At 43.5% G+C, this 27,454-nt stretch overlaps 2 protein-coding genes across 12 annotated transcripts in view; one reads left to right on the forward strand and one right to left on the reverse strand.

Annotated features, from left to right (window-relative positions):
• LOC132402257 (cytochrome P450 2C39-like) overlaps positions 1-27,454 on the forward strand; it is a 120,161-nt gene that overhangs the window by 40,636 nt on the left and 52,071 nt on the right. For all 4 annotated transcript variants that reach the window (XM_059985052.1, XM_059985051.1, XM_059985053.1 and 1 more), the window contains exon 1: positions 24,968-25,259. In XM_059985052.1, the coding sequence (XP_059841035.1) occupies positions 25,185-25,259 (75 nt within the window). In that variant the 5' untranslated portion in view covers positions 24,968-25,184. Of the gene's footprint in view, positions 25,260-27,454 lie in introns of those variants that run through there.
• LOC132402262 (cytochrome P450 2C23-like) overlaps positions 1-27,454 on the reverse strand; it is a 219,312-nt gene that overhangs the window by 22,296 nt on the left and 169,562 nt on the right. For 2 of the 8 annotated variants that reach the window (XM_059985065.1, XM_059985067.1), the window contains exons 4-7: positions 13,030-13,192; positions 6,178-6,327; positions 4,695-4,855; positions 1,319-1,495 (exon numbers count right to left, since the gene is read on the reverse strand). In XM_059985065.1, the coding sequence (XP_059841048.1) occupies positions 1,319-1,495; positions 4,695-4,855; positions 6,178-6,327; positions 13,030-13,192 (651 nt within the window). The other 6 variants (XM_059985068.1, XM_059985064.1, XM_059985063.1 and 3 more) reach the window with 6 other exon arrangements.

Here is a 27,454-nt window from a genome sequence, read left to right on the forward strand (position 1 = left end):
GGGAGACATGCACCCAGGTCTGACTAACCATCACACACTGTCTTTTGCCTCTCTGTTGGCCAAGTTTTGCTCAGGTGGAGGGATGCTACCCTGCCCACCCACGCTCAATGGCTCAGGGACATCATGTCCAGTCTACACCTTGAGAAGATCCACTACTCAACCCTCAATTCAGAAATACAGTTCCAAAAGGTGTGAGGACCCTTTCTTGAATATTTTCAAAATTCCCAGCCAGACTAAAGGCCCATTCTTTCTCCTTTTCCTCAGTACATAAATCCCCGACCTCCAGCATTTTTCGGTAAAACTCTTTGGACTCAGGTTTGTTATCATACAACAGCCTATGTAATAGAAAAATACACCTTCTCTGTACCAATGCAGCAGCTCTGTGGGGACAAAGGTCCTGTTTAACCCTTTTGCCAATACATTGATGGCTTAGAGCTGTGGACTGGGGAGGGGGAGGGTGGGTGATAATGTTTGTACTGTGGGTGTATCTCTTTCATGTGAGAGTGGGTGGGAGGGTGGGAAAGTGGCTGACATCTCTTTCATGAATGTGAATTTTACATTTGTAACATTTGTAATGCACCGCACAATTTTCCTTTACACTAAGTTCTATTTATTTTTTAAAAAAGTGTAAAAACATTGTCGAAAGAAAATTGTTCTCTGATTAGGTTACGGTTGAGCAACATATGGGGGTCAACCAAGTACAGTATCCACACTGAAGTGAAGCTGTACCAGAGCTGTGTTCAGTCCACACTCTTGTAGAGGTCAGAATGTTGGTGCATGACAGACAGTGACTTTGTCATTCCACACCATGAGCCTCCGGAAGATCCTCTGTATTTTCTGGCCAAGAAAGATCTCCAATCATGCCCTACTTCTTCAGTGACACCAAGAGGACATGGCCACAATCACCATGAAAAAATGTTGGAAATGGGCTGGGCACATGAAGAGAAGATATGCCAATGGCATCATCAAGACAGCACTTCATTGCACCCCTGAAGGGTGGAGGGAAAACAATTTGTTGTTGTACTGTAGATGCAGAAATGAGGACCCTTAACCACATCTGGGGCACAATAGAGAAGATGGCCAAGGACAGGCAGAGATGGAGGACCTTCATTGCTGCCCTAAGCACCAGCGGTGTAATGGGCAGTAAGTAACTAAACTGAATAAATAGATGGGCTGCTGGTTGGTGCAGCTCTTTGGGCTGGAAGGGCCTGTTCTGCGCCATGTCTCTAAAATAAAATAAAATAAAGTTATTATCTTCAATGTACTTGGTAGGACAGTGGGAAATGAGTGAATGTGAGAAGAAACTTGCTGCCATTACCTCATCCATCTTCGTGAGGAAGCAGTCGATGTAATCCCTGGGGGAGTCTTTCTGGACAGTTTCTTTGTGGCTTTGAATAGTCTTGGCCAGAAAACTTCTCAAGTTTGTGATATTTTGGAAGAACTTTTGGTGAGGTCCAGGCAGGAAATCCATGATCCTTGGGAAGGTGTTGTACAACTGTGAAACAAATACACCATTTTCACTGACATGGTGCTGTACTGGATACCAAATGCTCAGTTGAAAAAGTTTAAAGTTCAGAGGATATTTATTATCGAAGTATGTATGCAGTATTCTACCCTAAGGCTCTTTTTCCCCACAGACAGCCACAAAACAAAGAAAACCATGAAATACTTTCAAAGAAAAACATCAAAACCTCATACATCACACCTCGTACAACACGGTTTATTAGAAATATACCACCTACTGGTCTGGATGTTAAACACCCTGCCATGGTCTCTAAGGAGTTTGGAAGTTCTCCCTGTAACTATGTGGGTTTCCTTGCACTAAGACATGAGCCCCACTGTAACAAAATGCTCCAGGACTTGACCAGTGATTCACTCTGGGACATGTCTTTCTGCAGGCACTAAGGGTGAAGACTAGAGACGCCCACAGTGAATGACTGAAGTTGATGATCCTGAGGGTGAGGGTCGGTTACCCACCAGCTTGGCATGTCCTGGGGGTTGATGGCCAGTGCAAGCTCAGAGTTTGAGGCCTAGAGGTCAAGGTCCTGCAAATGACAAGTCCTGGGGTCAATACCCAGATGTTGAAGTTGGAGGTCAAATCCAGCAATCAGTCCCTGGGTCAGTATGTCTGGTAGTCAGACATCTGACGTCAGTGAGTCCACACAAGGGACTAGAGGTTGTGGAGGCCTAATACCTGCAAGTCCAAGAGTCCAGGGCCAAGGACTGCGGGTCGGAGGCCGACCTGAGGCTGGAGACCTGTTTGTGAGAGTGGAAAAGCGGCTGGCATGTTGTGCTGTTCTGCTGAAGACTGTGGGCATGATATGCTGGGACCGGAGAGTTGATGAATCCTGCAGGCTTTTCCCAGCACATCCTTATGTTGTGCAACTTTTAAACACAAGTGACACATTTCACTGAATGTTTCGGTCTATAGGTGAAAAACAAATGAATCTGAATCTTCAATGAGTATTTTCACAGTCGGCGGACTGATAGACGAGTAGACTTGTGCATTGTTAAAATATAGGAACATAGAAAACCTACAGCACAGTACAAGCCCTTCAACCCACAATGCCTGACCAAACATGTACTTACTTAGAAATTACCTAGGCTTATCCATAGCCCTCTATTTCTCTAAGCTCCATGTACCTATCCAGGAGTCTCTTAAAAGAATTTATTTTATCCACCTCCACCACCGTTGCCGGCAGCCCATTCCACACGCTAACCGCTATCAGTGTAAAAAAAAACTTACACCTGACATCTCCTCTGTACCTACATCCAAGCACCTTAAAACTGTGCCCTCTCGTGTTAGCCATTTCAGGATTGGAAAAAAGTCTGTCACTATCCACACGATCAATGCCTCTCATCATCTTATATACCTCTATCAGGTCACCTCTCATCTTCTGTCGCTCCAAGGAAAAATGGCCGAGTTCATTCAAGCTATTCCCATAAGGCATGCTCCCCAATCCAGGCAACATCCTTGTAAATCTCTGCACCCTTTCTATGGTTTCCACATCCTTCCTATAGTGAGGTGACCAGAACTGAGCACAGTACTCCAAGTGGGGCCTGACCAGGGTCCTATATAGCTGCAACATTACCCCTTGGCTCTTAAACTCAATCCCATGGTTGATGAAGTCTTACAATTAATACTACATGATAGTATCATAGTATTAATACTATAGTACTATATTTGACCTACCAAAATGAACCACCTCACACTTATCTGGGTTGAACTCTATCTGGCACTTCTCAGCCCAGTTTCGCATCCTATCACTGTCCCAGTGTAAGCCCTGACAGCCCTTACTAACCCATCCCTCCACATTCTCATGCAGGCCATTTATAAAAAATCACAAAGAGAGGGGGTCCCATAAGAGATCCCTGAGGCACACCACTGGTCACCACAACCTCCATGCAGAATATGACCTGTCTACTATCACTCTTTCCCTTCTGTGGGCAAGCCAGCTCTGAATCCACAAAGCAAGGTCCCCTTAGATCCCATGCCTCCTTACTTTCTCAATAAGCCTTGCATGGGGTACCTATTCCAATGCCTTGCTGAAATCCATATAAACTACATCTACTGCTCTACCTTCATCAATGTATTTAGTCACATCCTCAAAACATTGAATCAGGCTCGTAAGGCACGACTTGCTTTGACAAACCTATTCCTAATCACATCATGCCTCTCCAAATGTTCAGAAATCCTGCCTCTCAGGATCTTTTCCATCAACTTACCAACCACTGAAGTAAAACTCACTGGTCTATAATTTCCTGGGCTATCCCTATTCCCTTTCTTGAATAAGGGAAGAACATCTGTGATCCTCCAATCCTCCGGAACCTCTCCCAAGCATTAAAGTAGTCTGTGAGTAACAACATGGTTAATCGCCATCCAAAGTTAGATCTGAAGTCAAAACTTCAAAAATATTGCATCATGTTACAAAGTACATTGCAAAAATATCACATTGGTGAAACCCGTTGTAAATTGGGGGACTGCTTCGCTGAGCACCTCTGCTCCATCTGCCAAAAGTGAAACTTCCTGATGGCCAAATATTTAAATTCCTGTTCATTCTGACACACTGGTTCATGGTGACATCTTGTGCCAAGAAGAGGCCATCTCAAGGTGGAAGAGCAACACCTGATGTTCTGTCTGGGTAGTTTCCAACCTGATGGCATGAATATCAATTTCCCCTTCAGGTAAGATGTTCTTTCCCTCCCCCTCTGCCCCTCCTCTCTTTAGTTCCCTGCACTGGCCTCCTCACCTGCCCATCACCCCCCTGGTTCCCCTCCCCCTTTCCTTTCTCCTATGCTTCACTTTCCTCTCCTATTAGATACCTTCCTCTCCAGCCCTTTATCTTTCTCACCCACGGGGCTTCATCCATTACCTTCCAGCTATCCTCCTTCCCTTCTCCCCACCTTCTCATTCTGGCAGCGTCCCCCTTCCTTTCCAGCCCTGAAGAAGGATCTTGGCCCAAAGCATCAGCTCTTTAATCATTTCCATAGATGCTGCCTGACCTACTGAGTTCTCCCAGCATTTTGTGTGTGCTGTTTGAATTTAAGCATACTCCCTCTATCTTCCTGATAAATAATTAATGTTGATCCTGAATCTCTCAGTTTCACTTACACATTGACCACCTGGGTCGAAGATGAAAATATGTCTGCTCTTAAATTCGGTAACTCTCGTAAGCCACTGTAAAGAAACATACCTGTATCCAGGGGCCAGTCAAACTGACGGTAATTTCTGCAACCAGCTCCATTAGCCAGAGAAATTGTTTATCTTTGTAACCAAATCGTTTTCCAACGGTGATGGAACAGATGATGTTTGATGTTGCACATCGCAGGAGAAAGTCTGGGTTGAAAGGTTCACCTGGTCGAATTAAAGATGCTATTTAGAAAATCATAGGGCATTAAAATGAAAGTTTGGGGCAGGTCTAAATGCTTTTTGGACAATAACCACAACAGATTCTGCAGATGCTGAAAATCCAGAGCAACACACACAAAATTCTGGAAGATCTCAGCAGGTCAGGTAGCAGCTTTGCAAACGAATAATCAGTTGACGTTTTGGGTCAGAAACCTTTTGTCAGGACTGGAAAGGAAGTGGGAAGAAGTCAGAATAAGGAGCTGTGGGGAGGGGAAGGAGGACAAGCTAGAAGGTGAGAGGCGAAGTCAGGTGGGTGGGGGTAGGGATGTTGAAATAAAAACTAAGCACTGGTGAAGAAGTAATCTGTAAGGAGAGGAGTGGACCAGAAGAGAAAGGGAAGAAGGGGGGCACCAGGGAGAGGTGAGAGGCAGCTTGAAGGGAACATGTAGGGAGCCAGACTGGAGAATAACCTTCGACATCTTCTTATTCTTGCATCTCCCCATTCCTTTCCAGTCCTGGTGAGCGGTTTCGGCCAGAAACACCGACTGTTTATTCCTCTCCATAGATGCTGCCTCCAGCATTTTGTGTGTGGTGTTATAGATATTAAATACATCTCTGTTCAAAAGAACTCAATTAGTTATTTGATACAGCTCTGGTGAGGCCTCATTTTGAGTACTGTCAGCAGTTTTGGGCCACTTTCCTATGAAAGCATATGCAGACATCGGAGAGGGTCCTATCGTATGAAAACCGTTTACTGCCTCCGAGACTGTACTCACTGGAATTCAGAAGAATGGGGGCGACCTCATTGAAACCTATGGAATGTTGAAAAGCCTCGAGAGAGTAGATGGGGAGAGGATGTTTCCTGTCGTGGGGGGAGGGGTGATGCACCATCAGTAACTCACACTGAGACGTAAGGCGAGATATCGGCTTTTATTGACTGGAAGAAGGAACCAGGAGTGAGTGTCCATCATACAATGTCCTGGAGACTGAGGCCGAGCGTCAGGCCTCAGATCGCCTTTATACAGGGGCCTGTGGGAGGAGCCACAGGAGCAGTCAGCAGGGGGTGTGTCCAGACAGGCACATAGTTCACCACAGGGGGCAAGAGTCTGGGACCAGAGGACACAACCTCAAAATGCAGGGACATCCTGTTAGAATGGAGATGAGAAGGAATTTTTTTAGAATGGTGAGTCTGTGGAATTCATTGCCACAGGGGCTATGGAGGCCAGGTAATTGGGTATATTTAAAACAAAGGTGGGTAGATTCTTTATTAGTCATGGCATGAAGGAATATGTGGAGAAGACAGTTCCTCTAGTGCTGTAGTGACAAACCTTTCTTATCCATGAAACTTGTGACCAGAAACTGGGCTTCCTCCTGAATCCTCTCCTCAGCACTCTTTTTCCCCATTCCAAAATTCCTCAAGGTACTGAGAGTGAATCTCCGAAGCTGCTTCCATCTCTCGCCACTGCTGAAGTTAATTCCTGCAAGAGAGATCTCAGGTTAATATCCCTTGGGACGAGGTTGTCTATGTTCTGATGACCAGTTTCTTAACATTCTTAACCATTTTCCCAATTTATTTTTTACTCTTCTTCGCAACTGCCAAGATATTCTAAGCTCCTCATCTCAATGCTCATTCTTCTGGGTAGGAATTGCTACTATAGAATTCCACAGTTAAATCAGCTGGTGTTCCTGGTCACCAAACACAGTCCAAGATTTACCTGATCAGATGTCACAAGACGAACAAACAGGAACCGTGAAAGTATGGGAGAGGTTCACAAGAATTATCTCAGAAACTAAAGGATGAGGAGCACTTGATAACTCTAGCACTGTACCTGCTGGATGATCTCAGGAACTGTAGGGTTAATGTTTGAGGTGCATTTGATAACTCTGGGCCTGTACTTGTTGGGAGTTTAGAAGAATGAGGAGGGTTCTTATTGAAACCTACCAAATATGGAAAGGCCTAGAGTGAATGTGGAGAAGATTTATCTCTTTATTTATTGAAATTCTGTGCAGAATAGGTCCTTCCAGCTCTTCAGTCACATCACCCAGCAATCCCCTGATTTAACCCTCGCCTAATCACAGGGCAATTCACAACGACCAATTAACTTACCAACTCAAGACCATCTTTGGACTGTGTGAGGAAACAGGAGCAACTGGAGAAAACCTACGCAGTCATGGGGAGAACGTACAAACTCCTTACTGTTAGTGACGTGAATTGAAGCCGGATCACTGGTGCTGTGAAGCATTGTGCTAACAACTACACGACCATGCCGCCCATGGTAATGATGTTGCCTATATTGGGGGAGTCTAGGACCAGAGGTCACAGCCTCAGAATAGAAGGACGTTCCTTAGAACAGAGATGATGAGCAATTTCTTTAGTCAGAGAGGGGTGAATCTGTGGAATTTGGTGCCATGTATTTGAAGGTACCAGTCCAGGTAAAATGGAGCAGATAAGATTTAATGTGTGGCTCAAATCATGGTGTAGGTTAGAGGGACATGGGTTTATAGGACATTTGGGTGCCTTTTTGGGGCTGATGGAACCTGTAACACTGGGACCGTGTTGAACTGGAAGGGCACTCCAGTGGGGTAAGATTGGGATTAAAGAGGTATTTACTATTTGGCTGCTGGTTTTTCACAAGGGTTGGTGTTAGGTTCATTATGTGAGATGCTAATGATGTGGATGAGAGAATTGATGGCATTGTGACATATTTTGCAGACAAAACAATAATAGGTGGAGATGTAGATAGTGTTGGGGGGAGGGAGTCTGCAGAAGGATATCGACTGATTGGGAGAATTGGCAAGGAAACAGCAGATGGAACGCAGTGTAGAGAAATATATGATCATGCACATTGGTAGAAGGACTAGTTTCTAAATGGGGTGGAAATTCAAAAATCAGAGATGCACAGGGTCTTTAAGAGTGTTAGTGAATGATTTCCCCAAAGGTCAATTTGCAGCTTGAGCTGGTAATAAGGAAAGCAAATGTAATGTTACATGTAGTGTTCTCGCACAGGTGTAAAAGAACTCTGAACTAAACACCAAGCATAAACCAGTCTATGAGGTGGTCCCAGTAAGATTAACCGTTTACTGTTCACTCTTCCACATTAACGTATGGTGAAAACTGTTGATAAAACAATACAAAATATATACAGTATTTGTTTCCTTCTTAACATCACATTTACATCATAAATATTTGCAAAAGTAAAACTACAACCACTATATTACATTAAATTTCAACATACAGTCAGAATCTACCTACGCCATCGACTGGCTTTAAATACACTTCAACACAAACTATCCGCAACTCTTTAAATAACAAAAAACATAAACTTTATGAACCGTCATTACTTTTAACAGAATCAGCGTTAACATTTTAAATTCAACATATCGATTATCTCATGAACTTAGGGCGTTGATTCACTAATGTTTCTAGTGCATAGAAAGAAAACTTTTCTCATGCTGATCCTGCATACATAAGCCCCCTCCTTCCCGTTTCTCCAAACCGGTATTTTCCCTCAAGACGCGGCGAATCCGGGTGTGACGTCATCGCATGCCGTAATATATCACAGACAACAAATTTACTTTAAACAATCTTAACCTTAACTAGAAAATGATAACAAATTAATTACTAAAGTGAAAATATAATAAACTAAACAAATGCCTTAAAGGCAACACAGGAACTGTTCAACAACTATCTCCTGTCCCAATTAAGCGGCAGAGTGTCCCAGATAAATTAAAGGGTTACTGGTTGAGTAGAAAAGCATGTTGTGCGGAGGATGTGGAGAGTCTGCAGACTGCTAGATGGATTAAGTGAGGGTCTGACAGATGGAGTCCAGTGTTGTTAAATGCATGGTCATCCACTTAGGAAGGATAAATGAAAGAGCAGGATATTATTTAAATGGTAAAAAATTGCAGCATGCTGCTGTGAGAGGGATTGGGAATGCTTGTGTATGAATCTCAAAATTTTGGTTTGCAGGTGCAGCAGGCTATCAAGATGGCCAATGGAATGTTGGCCTTCATTGCTAGAGGGATTGAAGTTGAGAGCAGGGAGGTTATGCTGCAACTGTACAGGGTACTGGTGAGGCCGCACCTCGAGTACTGCGTGCAGTACTTACTTGGGAAATTAAAGTCACCCATAACTATAATATCACCTCAGAACTTTCTTTTCCAATATTCTGATAGTTGTTTATTAAAATCACTATCAGCACGAGAGGGTCTATAACATACAGTCAGTGTTATTCTTTTAACCTTATAGCTTTCAATTCTCACCCAGATATCTTCACTAAGTCTCGATTCATCTCCTATCACAAGGAGACTCATGTTTAAATTCTCTCTATGTATGTGGCTACTCCACCACATTTACCATCTTGCCTAACTTTACTAAACAAAGTCTATTCTTTAATGTTATATTCCTCACCATCCAGGTCAGCCAGGTTCCGTTATTGCTGTTATATCATACTTATACACACTAGCATGTAACTCCAGCTCATTTATTCTTAATAGTTCTTGCATTTATACAGGCCATCCTCAGTCTATTACTGAGGTTTTTCATCTTTTTCTGATCCATTTTTATATTTTTGAAGCTTATAATTGGTTTGTGTCCCAAAATGTTATTCTTCACAATGATGTTAAACAGTTGAGTCCAGCCTCTTCCTAGTACCCTGCTCCTCATTCCCTAATTTAAACAGATCTCGACTAACTGAAGCATATGCCTGCCCAGAACATTAGAACATAGAAGATAGAAATCTACAGCACACTACAGGCCCTTCGGCCCACAATGTTGTGCTATACAAATAGCCAGCAGATGTCAATGAGACCCTCACTCATTCATGTGATTACTTTGAGTGCAGAAGCGAGATACCAAATGTTCAAATATAAACCGTTTCACTCTAGAAATCTCTGGCTGCTCTCCAGGGCCATCACATCTTTCCTTACATAGTAATATCACTCACAATAATCTAAATGCAGTCCGACCAGCTCCATACAAAGCCACAATACATTCTGGCTTTGATACCCTTGAAATAAATGCAAACACTCCATTTGCCTTCTTTCATCTCACTTACAATTTAACCCACAGAAAATCCTGAACTTGTCCCAAAGTCCCACTGAACCTCAATTTCCAAATTTTCGCCATTTTCTTTTTCTCCTTTTCTAGAAACATAAAAAGCCTACAGCACAATACAAGCCCTTCGGCTCACAAAGCTGTGCCACACGTGTCATTAGCTTAGAAATTACCTAGGGTTACCCATAGCCCTCTGTTTTTCTCTTACTATTAATTAGGGATCCCATTGATAGTGAAGCAGATCATAATGAATTGCAAAAAGATCTGACTAGTCAGGAAATGGAGTGAGGAACAGCAAGTAGTGTGAAGTATTTTGCACCATCTAGCCAGTGCAGGTCATATACACTCAATGCAAGGTGCCAATGCTGCAGAGTTTACTGAAGTTCTCTGCACAAGTGCATAGGGTAGGGAAAAAGGCTTTTCCTTAAGACTCAGAATGGAATCAGGCCATCAGGTCATCTCCACTTAATCGTGACTGATTCATTTTCCACCTCAACCTATTTTTGTGTCTTCTCCCCATAATCTAGTACAATCTTATTGATTAAGTACATATCATAAGAAATAGGACCAGGAGTCAGCCATCTGGCCCGTCAAGCCTGCTCTGCCGTTGATAAGATCATGGCTGATCTGGTATTGAGTGGGAGAACCCAGTGACTCAAGAATTAGAGGAATGTGAATTAATTGATTTATAATGATTGTTTTTGACCCAATATGTAACTGCACCAACAAGGAGGAAGGCCTGTCTAGATTTGATATTCTCTAACAATCATGATAGAATTTTGGACACGGAAGTCGTTGAGCTTTTAGGAACAAGCAATCATAATATTATTAGTGTTGAAGCTTTGTGTAAAAGTCTATCAATAAAAACCAAAACCATTAAATTGAATTTCAGAAAGGCAAAGTTGGTGCAGATGCCGCAAAGACTTCAGAAGGTAACTGGAAGGAACGGCTTGACATTGAGTCAGTTGAGAAACAGTGGGGTTGATTTAAAGAGGTAATACACACAGTGCAGAAAGTGTTCCTACCCAAGGCTGGGAGAAGCAATAAAAACAATAGATCAACTACATGGATAATTAAAGATATACATAAAATTATTGAAGAAAAGACAGCTATATAAAGAATACAGAAAAAATAGTAATGAAGTTAACAACACACACAAATTGCCGGTGGAACACAGCAGGCCAAGCAGCATCTATAAGGAGAAGCACTGTCGACATTTCCATTCTGCATCAGATCTCACCAATATATAAAAGTTAACCAAAGAGGATTTGAAAATATGAGAGCTATGGTCAAGAGGGCAATTCCAATTGCCAAAAGACAGGTTGAGAAGGATATTGCTGGTAATGCTACAATTAATCCCAAGAGGTTTTTTAATACTTTAATAGTAAAATAAAAGTCAAAGAGCAAGTTAAGTGTATTAAGAATACGAATAGAGTGATAAATTGTGCAGAGAAAGACATAGTGGATACTCTTTACACATGATTTGCTAAAGTGCTCACCCACAAAGATGTCAGCAACATGCCAGTAAGTGCAGAGAAAAATAAGGTTGTTTTAAATGACTTAGAGATCTTAGAAAGTGAGGTCCTGCTTCAGCTGAAAAGGCTGAAAGTTAATAAATCTCCAGTGCCAGCCAACATATATCCAATGGAACTTAACGAGGTCTGTGATTATATATACAAATCCCTAACATTTATTTTTCAAAAGTTAGTGAATACTGATGAAATCCCTAAGGACTGGAAATGGGTTAATGTTGTCCCAGTATACAAGAAAGGTGACCATACTGACCCTAGTAACTATAGAACAGTAAGCTTAACGTGTAGTGTAGGTAAGATAATGGAAAAATTAATAAAGAATGAGGTGGAAAATTAGCTGATAAGAACAGGCATGTTAACAGACAACCAGCATGGGTTGAGAAAGGGGAAATCAAGTTTTACTAATATGGAGAAGTTCTTTGAGGAAGCAATTAAAAACGTTGATAACATTTGTTGTTGATATAATTTATTTGGACTTTCAGAAGGCTTTTGACAAGGTACCCCATGAGAGGTAATAATCAAATTACAAGAAGTAGGGATTCAGGGTAAGGTGTGTGAATGGGGGCAGAATTGGCTCTAAAACAGAAAACAACGAGTTAAGGTGAGAGGATCATTTTCACTAGGAGATGTTAATAGTGGGGTTCAGTAGGGAGTAGTTTTGGGGGCTGCTGCTGATTTAATTTGCAAAAATGATATGGATTAGCACATAACAAATAACCTGATAAAGTTTACAGATGACATAAAATGAGGGAGATGGAATGATAACATTCAGGCAGCAGAATCAATACAGTTAGATCGAAACAAAATCCAGATTTGGGCAGATAAATAGCAGATGAAGTTTAATGCAAATAAATGTAAAATACGAGGGGTGATTGATAAGTTTGTGGTCTAAGGTAGAAGGAGTCAATTTTAGAAAACCTAGCATATTTATTTTTCAACATAGTCCCCTCCTACATTTACATACTTAGTCCAGCAGTCGTGGAGCCTATGGATCCCTTCTTTGTAGAAGATGGCATACTGGACCTCTAGAAGTGGTTCACAGCAGGGGTGATTGATCAGTTCGTGGACGACATTAAAAGGAATTGAGTTCTGCAGCTCTCGTTACATGCACGTGCAGTTCAACTCTTTGAATGATTATGCAGAAAGTTTGAAGTTAACTCATCATTGGCTAAGGGTGAAAGGTGAAAAGTTTAAAGGGAACGTGAGAGGAAACTTCTTTATTCAGAGGGTCAGAAGAGTGTGGAATGAGCTGTCAGTGCAAGTGGTGCATGCAAGCTCAATTTCAACATTTAAGAGAACTTTGGATAGCTACGTGTGGTAGGGTTACTGAGGGCTATGGTCTGGGTGCAAGTCCGTGGGAATAGGCAGATTAAGTGTGTCGGTATAGACGGGAAGTGCAGTTCCTTGAGCCTGAAGTCCCTGTTCCGCACTGTTATTTCTAAATAATAAAATTATAACTAAGAACAACCAACAAGTGCCGTCTCTTACAGCAGCATTAACAGCCCCAAATGTATAAATAACAAAAATATTTTGATTTCAAGAGAGCAGAAACAGCAACAAAATAACTCGAGTTAAATTAAAAATTCTCTCACCGTAGCCGTCTGAGACTTTTTTGATGGCGGGTATGAGATATCGGCCGCTGAAGTCATACCCGTGGTCAATCAGGGCCTCTCTCATCACTTCGGCACCACACACCACCACCGCAGGGCAGCTGCCAAACCAGAAGGTGAACACGGGGCCATACTGCTCACTCAGCTGTGGGGATACAGGAATGTATATTGTTTTTTAACATTTTGTACTCCATACGATGTTTGTCAATGAATTTAGCTGGAGGGGAGATAAAACCCATACTATATTCCTTTAGGGGACCAAGCGGCCTAAGCACAATACTGTATTTGTCAACAAGGAGTGGAGAGAGAGTTTGTAAATCTGGCAGGAGTAAATGATGTTGATAATGGCGAGGGTGGAGTGCCCTGGGACAGGTGGCAGAGAAGGAGTGCCAGGGGCAGGGGTGGCATGGGTGCATCCAGCCTTGAGACCCCAGGCAAGGTAATCTGATTCCAAACAATTGGTTTATTGATCATTATAGAATGTTCCTCTGGTGCTTCCCACACCATCCCTTCTTCCTTTCCCTTTTCCCAACCATGACTCCCCTCTCCCTGCACCCTCTCCCACTGTCAGCCCACATTAAAGACCCACAACAGAACCAGAACCAGGCTATCATCACTCATGTATGTCATGAAATTTTGTCTCTTTTTGCGGCAGCAGTGCAGTGCAATATATAAAATCACTACAGTACTGTGCAGAAGTCTGAGGGACCCTGGCCATATGTACAGTATGTGTCTAAAGCTTTTGCACTGTATTGTACATTGAAACATCAAAACAGCAAAATGTGTTGCTTGTGTCAACATCCAACCCTAATTGGTATGTGAATGTGTGGTGACATTCGTGGGATGTCTCCAACAATTCCATAGATTGTGAAGGTTGTTAATGTAAATGATGCATTTCACTTAGTGTTTTGATGTACATGCGTTGAATAAATTCATATGAAATCTGACCAGCGCAGTACAAGGATGTGCCGGGGGCAAATCGCCACTGTTACCATGCTTCTGGCGCCAACATAGCATGTTCACAACTTACTAACCCGTACGCCTTTGGAATGTGTGTGGGAGGGGAATGGAGCACCTGGAGGAAACTCACACATTCTTGGAGAGAATGAACAAATGCTGGAGGAAATCAGTGGGTCAGGTAGTATCTGTGAAGGAAATGGACAGTCCACATGAAGGCTCTCGATTTGAAACGTTCATTGTCTGGTTCCCTCTGCAGACACTCTGTAACCCACTGAGATCCTCTAGATACAAGTACCTGCAAGCTCTTGTATCACAAAGTGATGCAGAGCTACCCACTGAACCACTGGAACTATTAGAACTGATGACCAAAGTTCTGTGCCACTCGGAGCAGACATTAACACCCTCAAAAATTGATATCTCAGGAAGGCAGCATCCATCATTAAGGACCCTCACAATACTGGACATACCCTCTTCTCATAACTACCTGCATGGGCACTAGCGTTCCCACCTTGGAGGACATCTACAAAAGTTAATACCTCAAGAAGGCGGTGTCTATCATTAAGGACTCTCCCCATCTGGGACATGCCCCCTTCTCATTACTACCATTAGGGATGAGGTACAAGAGCCTCCCCACAAACAACCAGGAGACACAGAAGATTCTTCAAGAAGTGTTAAACTTTAATTTGCAAATCAAAGCTGAGACTGTCATTGAGCTAGTCGCCGATTGCCCACCGATCCTCGTACATAGCATTTTTTATAGCAATCTCCTGGTTTAGTTGCATTAGCATATCCAATCGGTCTACAGTTGCGTATCACAAGTACATCCGCCACTATTGTTTCTACCCATTGACTTAATCATGTTCTAATCTACATCTCTTAGCTACCTCTCATTCACACACCATTGCCTTCTACATTCTTAAGATTTCATTCTCCTACTAAATTGGATACATGCATAGCAAATAGCAAACTCAAAGCTGACTACATGGTTTTGGTTACACAGCAAACAATGCAACTTTTATACTCCAATGTATCCCCCCCTTTGAGACCCATAGGGATCTCACACATAGAAAGAAGACTAAGAGTCCGCGCACAAAAGCCCCAATAAACTCAAACACTTATTCCCAAATCTTAGGTTAAATTATAATTTTCTGTGCCAAGACCTAAAAGTATTCTCTCCCTGTTACACTGGGCCACTGAGCCAAAAACCTGTCCCTTTGTACTTGAGACAGGGAAAAAAACTCAGAAGCCCTTACAATCTACTCCCACACTGTCATTTTGCTCTTGTTCATCCTGCAGGTGTTGTAGGCTGTAAGGATACATCTTCAGTGTTTCTTTCTCCACTAAACTTGCTTCAGTAATTGCCACGAGCATTGGAAATTGTTTGGTTGCAGCACGCACTACAAGAGATTTGAGACAAGGAAGAAAACAGCACAGGACAAGCACACAGCTCAACGATACAATACTGACAGTTATTGCCATTTTAGTCAGCCATGCTCTCCATCCTCCGAGTCTACTTTCTAACCAGTCAAATAACTGATGCCTGAACCCTGCCTTCTGTGCGCCTACCTTGCACTGTGACAAGACAAAGTCCACTGAAGCCTGTAAATAAGGTGTCCAAAAACCATCCTTCTTTATCACTTCCCCCCTTGCATAATGGTCAATCCCATGCGCTTCTGAAATCAGAATTGTCAGTAGAGGGGTGGGCGCTACCAACAAACTGTCTTCCATGCTCCACAAGCTTGGCCCCCCTTCGTCTCCACATTGTCTGTTCTGCCAAAGTTGCCTTACCTTGTATTTCAATTAGGTCCTCTACCACAGGTTCTGGAGCTAGGCTTACCTGGGGGGGGGGGCAATGACAGCTGATGTACACCCAGACGCTTTTCTGGCTGCCTCGTCCGCATCTTGATTTCCCTTTGTTATTATATCATTTCCCTTTTTATGTGCCTGGCATTTTACTATAGCCAATGTTTTAGGTTTCATTGTGGCTTTTATTAAGTCTAGAATTTGCTGACAATGTTGAATGGGATCTCCACTGCTTTTTTAAAACCTCTCTGTTTCCACACTGGCCCAAACAAATGGCATACTCCATGAGCATATGCCGAATCAGTATAAATGTCTACTTTCTCACCTTCCATCATTTCACACGCAGCTGTCAGGGCTTTGATTTCTGCTAGTTGGGCGGAACACAGTTGGGGACAGGACTCCATCCTAATAATCTTATAGCTTGACTGATCCTGCTGCACTACTGAGAACCCTGCATGGTTTCCATCATAGTTCCTATAACAAGAGCCATCTCTGAACAGAACCTTTTTGGTTCTGACCATAAATCTGCTCTCAATTTGGCAAATGCCATTGTCTTCCCTACACAATCATGGGGTTCTCCTTCATAGCCCAAAGGGACAAAATCGGCTATATTACTGGTAGTGCATCTCTGTATAGTTATGTCTGGAAATGTCAATAGCAGCTGATACGCTGCTAACCTGGCTGGCGTCAGCATAAATTTCCCTCTTTCCAGCAATTCTGCTACTTTGTGGTGTGTGTACAGAGTCACAGGATAGCCCAGGGTTACAGATGATGCCTTTTCATATGCATAGTACAGCGCCGCCAATCCCTGATAACAGGGTGGATACCCCTGAGCCACCTCATCTAGTCTCGTACTGTAGTATGCTATCGGCTGCTTTGCTTTTCCTGTGCCTGTCTCTTGTGTTAGAACCGCTGTGACATAACCCTCCTGTCGGTTGGATACATACAAGCAAAAAACCTTCTCGTAGTCAGGCAAAGCTGGTGCTGACTGCAATTCCTGCTTAATAGTATTGAAAGCTATCTCCGCCTCTCCATTCCACTGTAAGCCGTTCTTCAAACTTGTATGTCCTGCTTCTTTCATTATCTTTCTCAAAGGTGCCACAATCTCAACATATTCTCCTATCCAATCTGAGCTGTACCCTGCCATTCCCAAAAACGTCATCATCTGCCCTACAGTCTGGGGTTTTGGGGCCTTAGTTATTGCCTCAATCTGATCTGGTGCTATCGCCTTCAGTCCCTTGGATATTACCCTGCCTAAGTATTCCACTTGCTGCGTGCAAAATTGCAGTTTCTTTTTGGATACTTTATGTCCTCCATGTGCCAGCTTCTCTAACAGAGTTATAGTGTCCTGATCACATTGTTCCTTACTGTGGGAGCAAATCAACAGGTCATCCACATTCTGTAACAATGTACTTTCCAATGGTATGCCCTCTCGGTCTGCCTTCAACACCTGATGAAAAACATGTGGTGAATGTTTAAATCCTTGCGGCATTCTGGTATAGGGTATACTGAGCACCTCTGTAAGTAAATGCAAACAGATACTGACACTGGTCGGCTAGAGGAATGCTGAAGAAAGCCGAACACAAATCAATCACTGAAAAGTAACTTGCTTCTGGTGGAACATTAGTCAAAAGTGTGTGTGGGTTGGGGACTACCGCTGGCCAGTTTTCTACCACATCATTTACCACTCGCAAATCATGCACCAATCTCCACTTAGATTTATCTGCTTTTAAGACCGGCAGCAACAGGGTATTGCATGAACTGTTTGTTCTTTTAAGCACTCCTATTTCAAGCAACCCCTGCACTGTTGATGCTATTCCCTCTTCTGCTTCTGGTCTTAGAGGGTATTGTGGTCTCCTGGGTGGAATTGCTCCTTTTTTCAGCCTTATTTCGACCGGACTAGCTGTTTTTATTTTCCCTACGTCCGTGTCATGCTGTGACCACAGAATAGATGGCAACTCATCTAACCTTCTATCTTTCTGCTGGCCTCTTTCCTTTCCCAGCAATGGCATGTGTGGTTGGGGAGTTATTTCAACCTCTCTCACTGTCCCTACCATATCTACACTTACCATTATTTTAATGCAATTGTTGTCTTCTGATATCCACACCTCTGGCGTGATTTTCCTCCCACTGTTACGGTTTCAACGCTCTTAACTAAGGGTCCTAAGTCTTTAGACTGATATCCCCTGTTTACCAACAACGTTACGTGGGGCGCAGCCTCTGGTATTCTGTACCATTTTTCTAAAAGGGTGTTCCACTTAACTTGTAAAGCTGCCCCTTGCTTTCCAATTATCACAGCCTCCCATTCCAGGTGCTGTTGGGTACATGCCTCCAGGTGCCATCTCTCCTCTAACTCCCTGTTCTGAGTCTCGTCAAAAATCACTGTACAATGTAGCTCAGATTTGGGCATTACAGCCCTGGGTAATATAGCCTGCATGCCCTTTTGCTATTTTTCCCAGGTTTCCTGAATCTGATTTGCTATGTCTCCTATCCAAAAGACATTAGACTTCTTGTCTTCTCGCACTATCAATTGAGCCCCTGCTCTTTCCACACTCAGCCCATTTCTGGTGCATTCTAATATTAATTCCAGTTTCAATAAGGCATCTCTGTCTAACAAATTAATCGGAGTTCCTTTAGATACTAGCACCGGCAAAACAATTCCTTTATTTCCCATTCTCAACTGCACTGGAGCCGTGCACTGTGTCAACTGTGTTTTCCCCGAGAACCATACCATTTTAATAAACTTTCCTGACATGGGAAGGTGAAGGGCATACTGTGGCTGTACACAAGTGTACGTGGCTCCAATATCTATCATCATTGGTGTCAGTTGCCCTTCTAACATAACCTGAACAATGGGTTCCTCGTCTGCCTCCCTTGTTATCATTGGGTAATGTCCCTTCCCACTCGAGTTCTCGGGGCACCCCTAATACCTCGCATAGGGGTTCACAGGTCTGCTTGGGCCTGTGGGGGCTGGTCCTTGGCTAAACTTTAATTCCCTTCTTATCGGTTCCTGCTGGTGTGTGACAGGCCACGGTGTAAACGGACAATCTCTTCTCATGTGACCTGGCTGATTACATCCCCAGCACAATCTCTCTACCTCTCTTTCCCCCTGTTTCCTCACTGGTCCCCTCTGCCCATAGCTCCACTGTCCCCTCCTTGGGACTTCCAGTTCTGTCTGGGCTGGTTGAATTTGGTCTGTTCCTGATAGGGCATTTGTGGGAATGCTCCTCCAAAGATGTTGATTATTGGCATGGGGTTTTCCAGCCCTTGTCTTACAGTATGATCGGTTCCTCTGTATAGCGGTGCTTCATCCAGTTCGATGGCTGTACTCGGACCGGTGGTTGCTGGCTTTTTGCTTTTCTCTTTTTCCTTCTTTTTGAGTTCTTCGAGCTGCATTTGTATTAACTTTCTTTGCACCTCTTCCTGCTGCTCAGCCAACCTTCATTTGTCTTTCCGGTATTTCTCAACCGCATGGACTACGTGGTCTCTAAATTCTTGTGGGTCATTGATGTCAGCCCAACCACTTCCTCCAGTTTGGATTTTACATGCAGAGGAATTGCATCCAAAATGCTATCTTGGAACAGTGTGGTGATAAATAAGCTATTCTCCACCTCTTGCTCAGTCTCCAGTCTCCATCTTTTCAACTGGTTTTCTACGTAGGCTGCTGGGTTTTCAGTGTCTCCCAGTGGATCCCCCTTTAAGGCTTTGGGGTCCACTTTGGGTGGATAAAGCTTCCTGAGGGCCTGCCATACCTTCTGCCTCACTCTGTCAAACCCGTCTCCATCAGTTCTCGGGTCGTTCGGGTTTATTATGCCAGCCATTTCCATTAGTTTGTTAAATTTGGAGGTTCCCATCAACCTTATCAATAGTGCCTTCAAATCTCCCATAGCCAATAATCGTCCCACCGTTTCTTCTTCAAAGGCTCTAATGCATTTCCCTGCTCCTTCATGTAGATTGGGCAGAATGTTTTTTCAGCCCTCCTAGGCCCTGGGATCCCCAAGGATATACTGCACTTGTCCTGATCCTTTAACTAACAACGGCATCATTCTTCCTCCTTCTTCCCACCTGCCCTGGCTCTCCTCCTCGCCTGACTCCCCATCTGTCTCAGGGTATGTCTTTACTGCCTCCCGCACAAATTTCTCCGGGGTCCTCTTCTTTCCTCGGTCTCCCTGTGGAGTCCTTCCTTTCTGTCTTGATTCAATACTTGGTTGGCCCCTGGAGTATTTTTCGCATCTCCTCTAGCAATCCCCTCTCAGTAACTTATCTAGCTCTCTCCCTACTTCCGCAAGTCACTCCCCTACCATCTCCTTCTGCTCTTCTAGGCTTCTGCCTCCTACATCTTCCCTACAAATTTCCACATCCTCTCTCTCTCCACTTAACTCTTGTTCCTCCAATGAGTCTCCTTCTCTTTCTTCCTGTCTGTGTCTGTACACCTGTGGCAGGGACTCCTCATGATCCTTACTCGTGCTTGATTCCCTTCTCTCTTGTGTTTCTCCAAGACTCTCATCTCCTTTCTTTTTTCCACTTCCTCTTGAATGCCTCATCTCTTCCTGCTCTGATGAGCCACTTTCTTTTCCAGTCTGTTAATTTCTATGGTATAACCGATACTCCTCATATTCCTTTTCCTCTCTCAAGTATTTCATCCGTTCAATCTCTTCTTTCATTTCTCTCTTTACCTGTTCCACCTTTATCCTTTCTGCCTGTATCTCCTTCCATATCGCCGCTTTTTCCTTCCCGTATTGTCTTTTTTCCTCCTCATTATCCCAAACTTGTACTTCTCCCTGCATGTTTACTGTTCCCGTCAGCAGGGGGCACTGCTTAGGGGTTCCTTCCTCATTATAGGGAGGGGGCTTTGCTGTTTCTTTCACATCCGGGTACGGAACTGAAGCCAGCTTCTCACTGTACCTTCCTCTCTCTCTAACAGGCTGTTTCTCCAGCACCTTAGTGTCTTCCTCGCTTGTAATCAATATTATACTTGTCCTCCTCAGCCTTTCTCCCTCCGTTCTGAAGAGTTTTAGCACGTCCATTTCTTGTTCTCTTTTTTGCCCTCTTTTCTTAGTTTTATCTTTTGGTTTGTAATTTTTAATTAGTGCCTCCATTTCTTCGCACAAGCTTACGTCAAATGTTCCTTCTCTTAGCCATTTTGTGACCAGGTTTTTGGATCTTTTTTCCCATTTTTCTGAAGTTTTTGTGATCTCATATTTATTTACCAGGATTTTTTGCTCAGAATCTCTACTGCCGTTCCTTTACCTGTCATGTTGTTCTCTCTTTTTAAGGTATTTCAGAGATTCACAGTTCGTTTACTGGATAATAATATTTACTCTAATTCTATGCCTAGTCTATCGTCTATCTACCAGCGCTTTAAACTATATATTGGACTGTCCTTGTTTCCTATTCTGTTCTGCCCATACAGACCTCTATTCAGAGCAGTATCCACAGAACTTTCTCTTTGCACCTCATCTATTCAGACCCTTTATCTCTTAAGGCGGTATCCACGAGGATTTTCTCTATTTTCCCTTTCCCTGCCCGTTCAGACCTTCGTTTTATACGAAGTGGTATCCACAGGGATTTTCCAACACCACGTGGAATTTTTCTTCACTTAACTTCTTATTAACTTATTTGTACTTACCCTCACTGCAGCGTTCTTGATCAATCCTCTGAGCCTCCTGTTAACTCCCAATTCTGCCAGATTCTTTGGACTGGAGAGATCCTTCGGCAGTGGTTCCACACTTCTGAGACTCCAAGACCTCCCCAAAACCAACAGAGTTCTTAGTCCAAATTGTCGCAAAAAGCGCTTACCTTTTGTTTGGGTGCACCCTTAATTCTGTTAGCCTTGTGGGGGTCCCTAGAACGTCCCCAATCTGCCGTTTCCTTTCCGCGGGTCTCTTTCCCGTCCTGCCGCGGTCGCCAATTTTGTCATGGTTTCACGTGCCCCACAAACGACCAGGAGATGCAGAAGATTCTTCAATAAGTGTTAAACTTTAATTTGGAAATCAAAGCTGAGACAGTCATTGAGCTAGTTGCCGATTGCCCACCGATCCTCGTACGTAGCATTTTTTATAGCAATCTCCTGGTTTAGTTGCATTAGCATATCCAATCGGCCTACAGTTGCGTATCACAAGTACATCCGCCACTATTGTTTCTACCCATTGACTTAATCATGTTCTAATCTACATCTCTTAGCTACCTCTCATTCACACACCATTGTCTTCTACATTCTTAAGATTTCATTCTCCTACTAAATTGGATACATGCATAGCAAATAGCAAGCTCAAAGCTGACTACATAGTTTTGGTTACACAGCAAACAATGCAACTTTTATACTCCAATAAAGTTCCACACTCAGTGATTCCGGAATCCATCAGATTTCTGTATTGTCCAAGAACACCATCCCACAATTCAGCTTTGCCACTATATTTTTTATTTGTAAAGTATCAGGGTCAACTGAAGTCATGACAGCAAGTGGTGGATGGTCATATGAGCAGCTGCTGCACATCACAAGTGCTGGTTATGTAACACCAGGCAGACAATCCATAAAGAATATTGATCACTATGGAAAAGGATCTTTGCAATTGTAGGGATGACTTACAGTGGACAGAAAAGCTTGAGCATGTAGATATTAAGGAAGAGGTTTTGCTGGTGCTTTTAGAAAGCATCAGGTTGGATAAGTCACCCAGAATGGATGGGATGTGCCCCAGGCTACTGAGGGAAGCAAAGGAGGAGATTGCTGAGCTTCTGGAAATGATCTTTGCATTATCAGTGAGGACGGGAGAGGTTCCAGAGGATGAGAGGGTTGCAGATGTTGTTCCCTTATTCAAGAAAGGGAATAGGGATGGCCCAGGAAATTATAGGTCAGTGAGTCTTACTTCAGTGGTTGGTAAGTTGATGGAGAAGATCCTGAGAGGCAGGATTTATGACCATTTGGAGAAGTATAACATGATTAGGAATAGTCAGCATGGCTTTGTCGAGGGCAGCTCATGCCTTACGAGCCTGATTCAATTTTGAGGATGTGACTAAACACATTGATGAAGGAAGAGCAGTAGATGTAGTGTATGTGGTTTTTATCAAGGCATTTGATAAGGTACCCCATGCAAAGCTTATTGAGATGTTACGTATTCAGGCAACAATAAATATATGAGTTCGGCAAGGGTTTTTTTTATAACAAACAACACGTTTATTAAACACAGAAAACAAACCCTCCAAAAGTAAACAAATACTAACGTAACCGGAAAACAACCGCGATGCGGCAGCTCAAACAGTTTCTAAAGCGATTTTGCAAAAACAGTTCTTTAAAGTGGTATTGCCAAAAGTTCGCTATGCTCACAGTCCACTTTAAAAGGAGAGACTTTATTAGACGATTTAAATTCTCTTTCACGTCGCTTGCTTCAATCCCCGACGTCGAACTTCCCACGAAGAATTCACGAAACAGAACGGCTTAAAGGCACTGACCTTTCCTTCTCCACTACCTTCAATCCTTCCTGGTAAACCCAGGAATTAACGCGAAGATAGTCAACGAAATCCTTCCAAATAAGGATCAAACAAAGGTCGAAACCCATTTCACCGTAGAAACCAATTCTCCTCGATCGTTAACTCCTGAACTTCGATCTTCACTCTCCACTGATTTCTCGAACTAGCAGAATCATAAAGAACCTGCTGGCAATGACCTTTTAAACTTTAGGCATTAGATAAAAACTTCATTCCTCAACTAAACTGCGTCATCACATTAAATCACGCAGTGGCATGAAGTCAACTTGGCAAATCCAGCCACGAACTGCCCCTCCTCACAGGGTGGGGTCTACCTTTTATAACTTGTAAAAAAATCCTGTCACATGATCTCTACTGGTGGGAAAATGACGTCACTCCACCATCACAAGACCATTACCTCAAGTCCAGTACAGCTTCAACCCCAGTCACGTGACAAGGGTACCACTGTCATATGTCACGAGTACGTAACAGAGAAAATGAGGAGGCATGGGATCCAAGGGGACATTGTTTTGTGGATCCAGAACTGGCTTGCCCACAGAAGGCAAAGAGTAGTTGTAGATGGGTCATATTCTGCATGGAGGATGGTGACCAGTGGTGTGCCTCAGGGATGTGTTCCGGGACCCCTACTCTTTGTGAAATTTATCAATGACTTGGGTGAGGAACTGGAGGGATGGGTTAGTAAATTTGCTGATGACACAATGGTCGGGGGTGTTGTGGATACAGTGGAGGGCTGTCAGAGGTTACAATGAGACATGGATAAGATGCAAAACTGGCCTGAGAACTGGCAGATAAGTGTGAGGTGGTTCATTTTGGTAGGTCAAATATGATGGCAGAATATAGCATTAACGGTAAGACTCTTGGCAGTGTGGCGGATAAGAGGGATCTTGGGGTCCGAGTCCGTAGGACACTCAAAGCTGCTGCGCAGGTTTAAAAAGGCGTACACATTTCGGGTGTCTTTTCGGACCTACTGTCAGTAATGAGAAGAGAACAGGAATCCTGCCAGTAAACTGTCCCCTGCAGTTTTGAACGTTGTGATTTCAGAATCAGGATCAGGTGGATCATCCTGGACATAATGCCGAAAAAAACTGTTGGTTTGCGGAAACATTGCAGAGCAAAATTACTGTTACAAAATATTAATAAATGGTTGTAAAAGAGGGATAATAGCGAGGTTCTAGTAATTTGATACCGTGATTTATAGAAAAAAAAAATCAGCCCTTACGCAACTTCAGTGTGGCTGCTTCGGCGATTTCGTCAATGAAAGCTGCCTCAAGTGGGGGAACACTAGGGTCTCGGCCCGAAACGTCGACAGCTCTTCTCCTTATAGATGCTGCCTGGCCTGCTGTGTTCCACCAGCATTTTGTGTGTGCTGCTTGAATTTCCAGCATCTGCAGATTTCCTCGTGTTTGCTCAAGTGGGGGAAGTTTTTTTTTACAAATTTATCTCTGTGTGTATTTAAATAATACAGACGTTGTCCCTACCTTGATGAGGGATTTGTGGGGTGCTTTGAAATCCAGTTGGAACAGGTTGCCGACGATCGGGAGGGCAGGAGGACCCGGGGGAAGCCTGCCTTTCTGCCGCTGGTTGTTTTTAAAGAATCTCACCAGAAGCAGGACGCTCAATAAAACAACCAACAAAGTTGTCAGCGGTTCCCCAAAACTCATGGTGACAGAGTACGCAGATTCTGGAAAAGAAGCAAGAGAGGCTGTATCTCAAAATTCACAGTTGTACCACTTCCACCAGATTCAAACAGTAAACTACCCTTAAATTAAGGGCAATTAAAGTCCCGATTGAAGTTCACACTCGCTGACGACTTTTATGCATTTGGGTCAGTCTCATTACGGACCGCCCTTTGGAGTTCTTACCCGGCTTTATGTCAGTGGGCGTGAGTTATGTTCTCAACAAATAAAACTATCGAGAATTGTAATGACCTTCAAAGGCTGACAGTTCCGAATCACCTTTGTAAGGTAAAAGCTCGGTAAACCAGACCCAAGTGGCTGAGAATTCCTCCGGCCATCGGCAGAATATATTGATTGTGTGCATTACGTCCACTGGTAGCGCCAGAGATTTTTTCTTGCTGGTGCTACAGTGGGGCTGAATTATTCAGAGATGGTGCTGAGGAATTGCTGTATGGTAATATGTATTTGTCAGGCCAGACGCATGGCGTTCAAAAATCAGTTTCAAGCATTATGTGCCTACTATAAACGCCTCTGTTGATTCACATGCAACAGCAAATTGAGAGATCTAATATAGAAGTTAACTGTGACAGTGTCAACAGCGTCAGAAACAACCCGGGTTACACGGAGCATAAACAAACAAACCAACAGAGCATCCGACCCCCAGCGCACAACATGAATCACGTACCAATCTCGCAATCAGCGACAAATGCGTGCTTTTCAGCTGAAAAACACAACACTAACCCGCAATGTCCACTGCTGTTCACATTACATAAACAGACAATGCCAAATGATACACCGTTATTAAAGTCAAATAAGGCAAACAACAGATGCAATGCTTTACCAAGAGTTGGACAAATTGTACCCTGATCATGCAAAACCTCAATTAATTCGGCTACTGAATTTAAAACAAAAATCAAGTGAATCACAGTTTGGCAGACTAAGCAAAACCAGTAGGCTTAATAACCGTAAATCTAATATTATACTCACGATTTCCTTAGACAATCTTTGCATGTCCTTTATCAAGCATATTTCCCAATCTTGAACCCTCTTGTTTTCTCCATTTGAATTCGGCCCATGCTTCCATAGCAAATTTATGAGTTGCACTTACATGGTGGGTTTTGAAAGCTGTTGTAGCTTTCTGCCAGTTGTGGTAACCGGTGGCAGTGAAGGTGGACTCACAATGAAACCCATGTCCTCCACACAGGAAATGCCTGCATGCGAAGCAGAACGAAGCGGATCATGAATATTCATGATCGAATATTCCAGCCAGGAGTACAGGTCAAACCAGCCACGAATATAACTCCTTTGCTGATTGCAAAACTGTTGCGGAGGGTACTTTTTCAACACAAAATACTCTGCAGATGCTGGGGTAACGGCATAGAGTTCTGCCGCCCGCGCTGATATTCCTATTGTCAAGGCGTACGCTTCTGCTACCTCGTGGGTAGCACCTTCTGCTACCACTGTAGCAAACTCTGCCAGCAACAGATCATCTCTTGGGCGGTGCAAGGAGCCATCTGTGAAAAGAATTAAATCAGGGTCATCAATAGGGTCGCTTTTCCGATCTGGTGGGGGAGTAGTAGTGGCTTCCACTGCGAGAGGAGAGTCACGGCCATCCCCATCCCGCTGTGCAGATGGTAATGGAACTAAAGTAGCTGGATTAATAGCCGGAGATCTTTTGTACCTACAGTTGGATCGAGGGAGAAGAATCACCTCATAACCTGTCCTTCTGGCTGTGGTAAAATGCTGAGTAGCAGCTGAATTCAACAGTAGTGTTACGGCATGGGGTACTATCACAGTACACGGGTGATCCAATGCAATAGGATTAGATTTTTCTGCCATTACATTGAGGTCATGGGAGGCTTTCTCCCCTTCAGGTGTTATTCCATGATGACGGGCTCCGTTTTCAACGCAGCAGAACGCTTTACTGCATCGCTCTCCCGGTATTCGGGAATCCACTGTCGACAGTGCCCTACCATGCCCAGGAAAGTTTTGGGGACTGGGATCTTCTTTATTGCTTTTATTCGATCCCTTCCCAAGCTTCGCCAGCCTTTACTGAGCTGGAATCCAGGGTACTGGACAGTGTCTTGACGAAACTGCATTTTCTCCACAGGCACCCTGTGTCCTCTTCTCGCCACAAGTTCAAGGACTGTTAAAGAATCGGTCAGACACTGTGGCCCTATAGCAGAAGCTATCAGGATGTTGCCTGCATGCTGAATTAGCGTGGAATATTCGGACATCTGGCATTCGGCCAAATCATTTTTAACTGCTGCAGAATAAACTCCGAGCTTTCGGTATATCCCTGGGGCAGACGTGTCCCCGTACATTGCTCTTTCTCTTAAGTAAAGGCAAATAAATAGCGGCTATCCTCGTGCAAAGGTAGGAGAAAAATCCCGAGCACCGATCGACTACAGTAAAGGTACTCGCTCCCGCAGGTACAGAAGTAAGCATAATGTTGGTGTCCGGCACCAGCGGGGCAATAGGGA

This window comes from Hypanus sabinus, chromosome 11 (assembly GCF_030144855.1).
Source record: "Hypanus sabinus isolate sHypSab1 chromosome 11, sHypSab1.hap1, whole genome shotgun sequence".
Taxonomy (NCBI): Eukaryota; Metazoa; Chordata; class Chondrichthyes; order Myliobatiformes; family Dasyatidae; genus Hypanus; species Hypanus sabinus.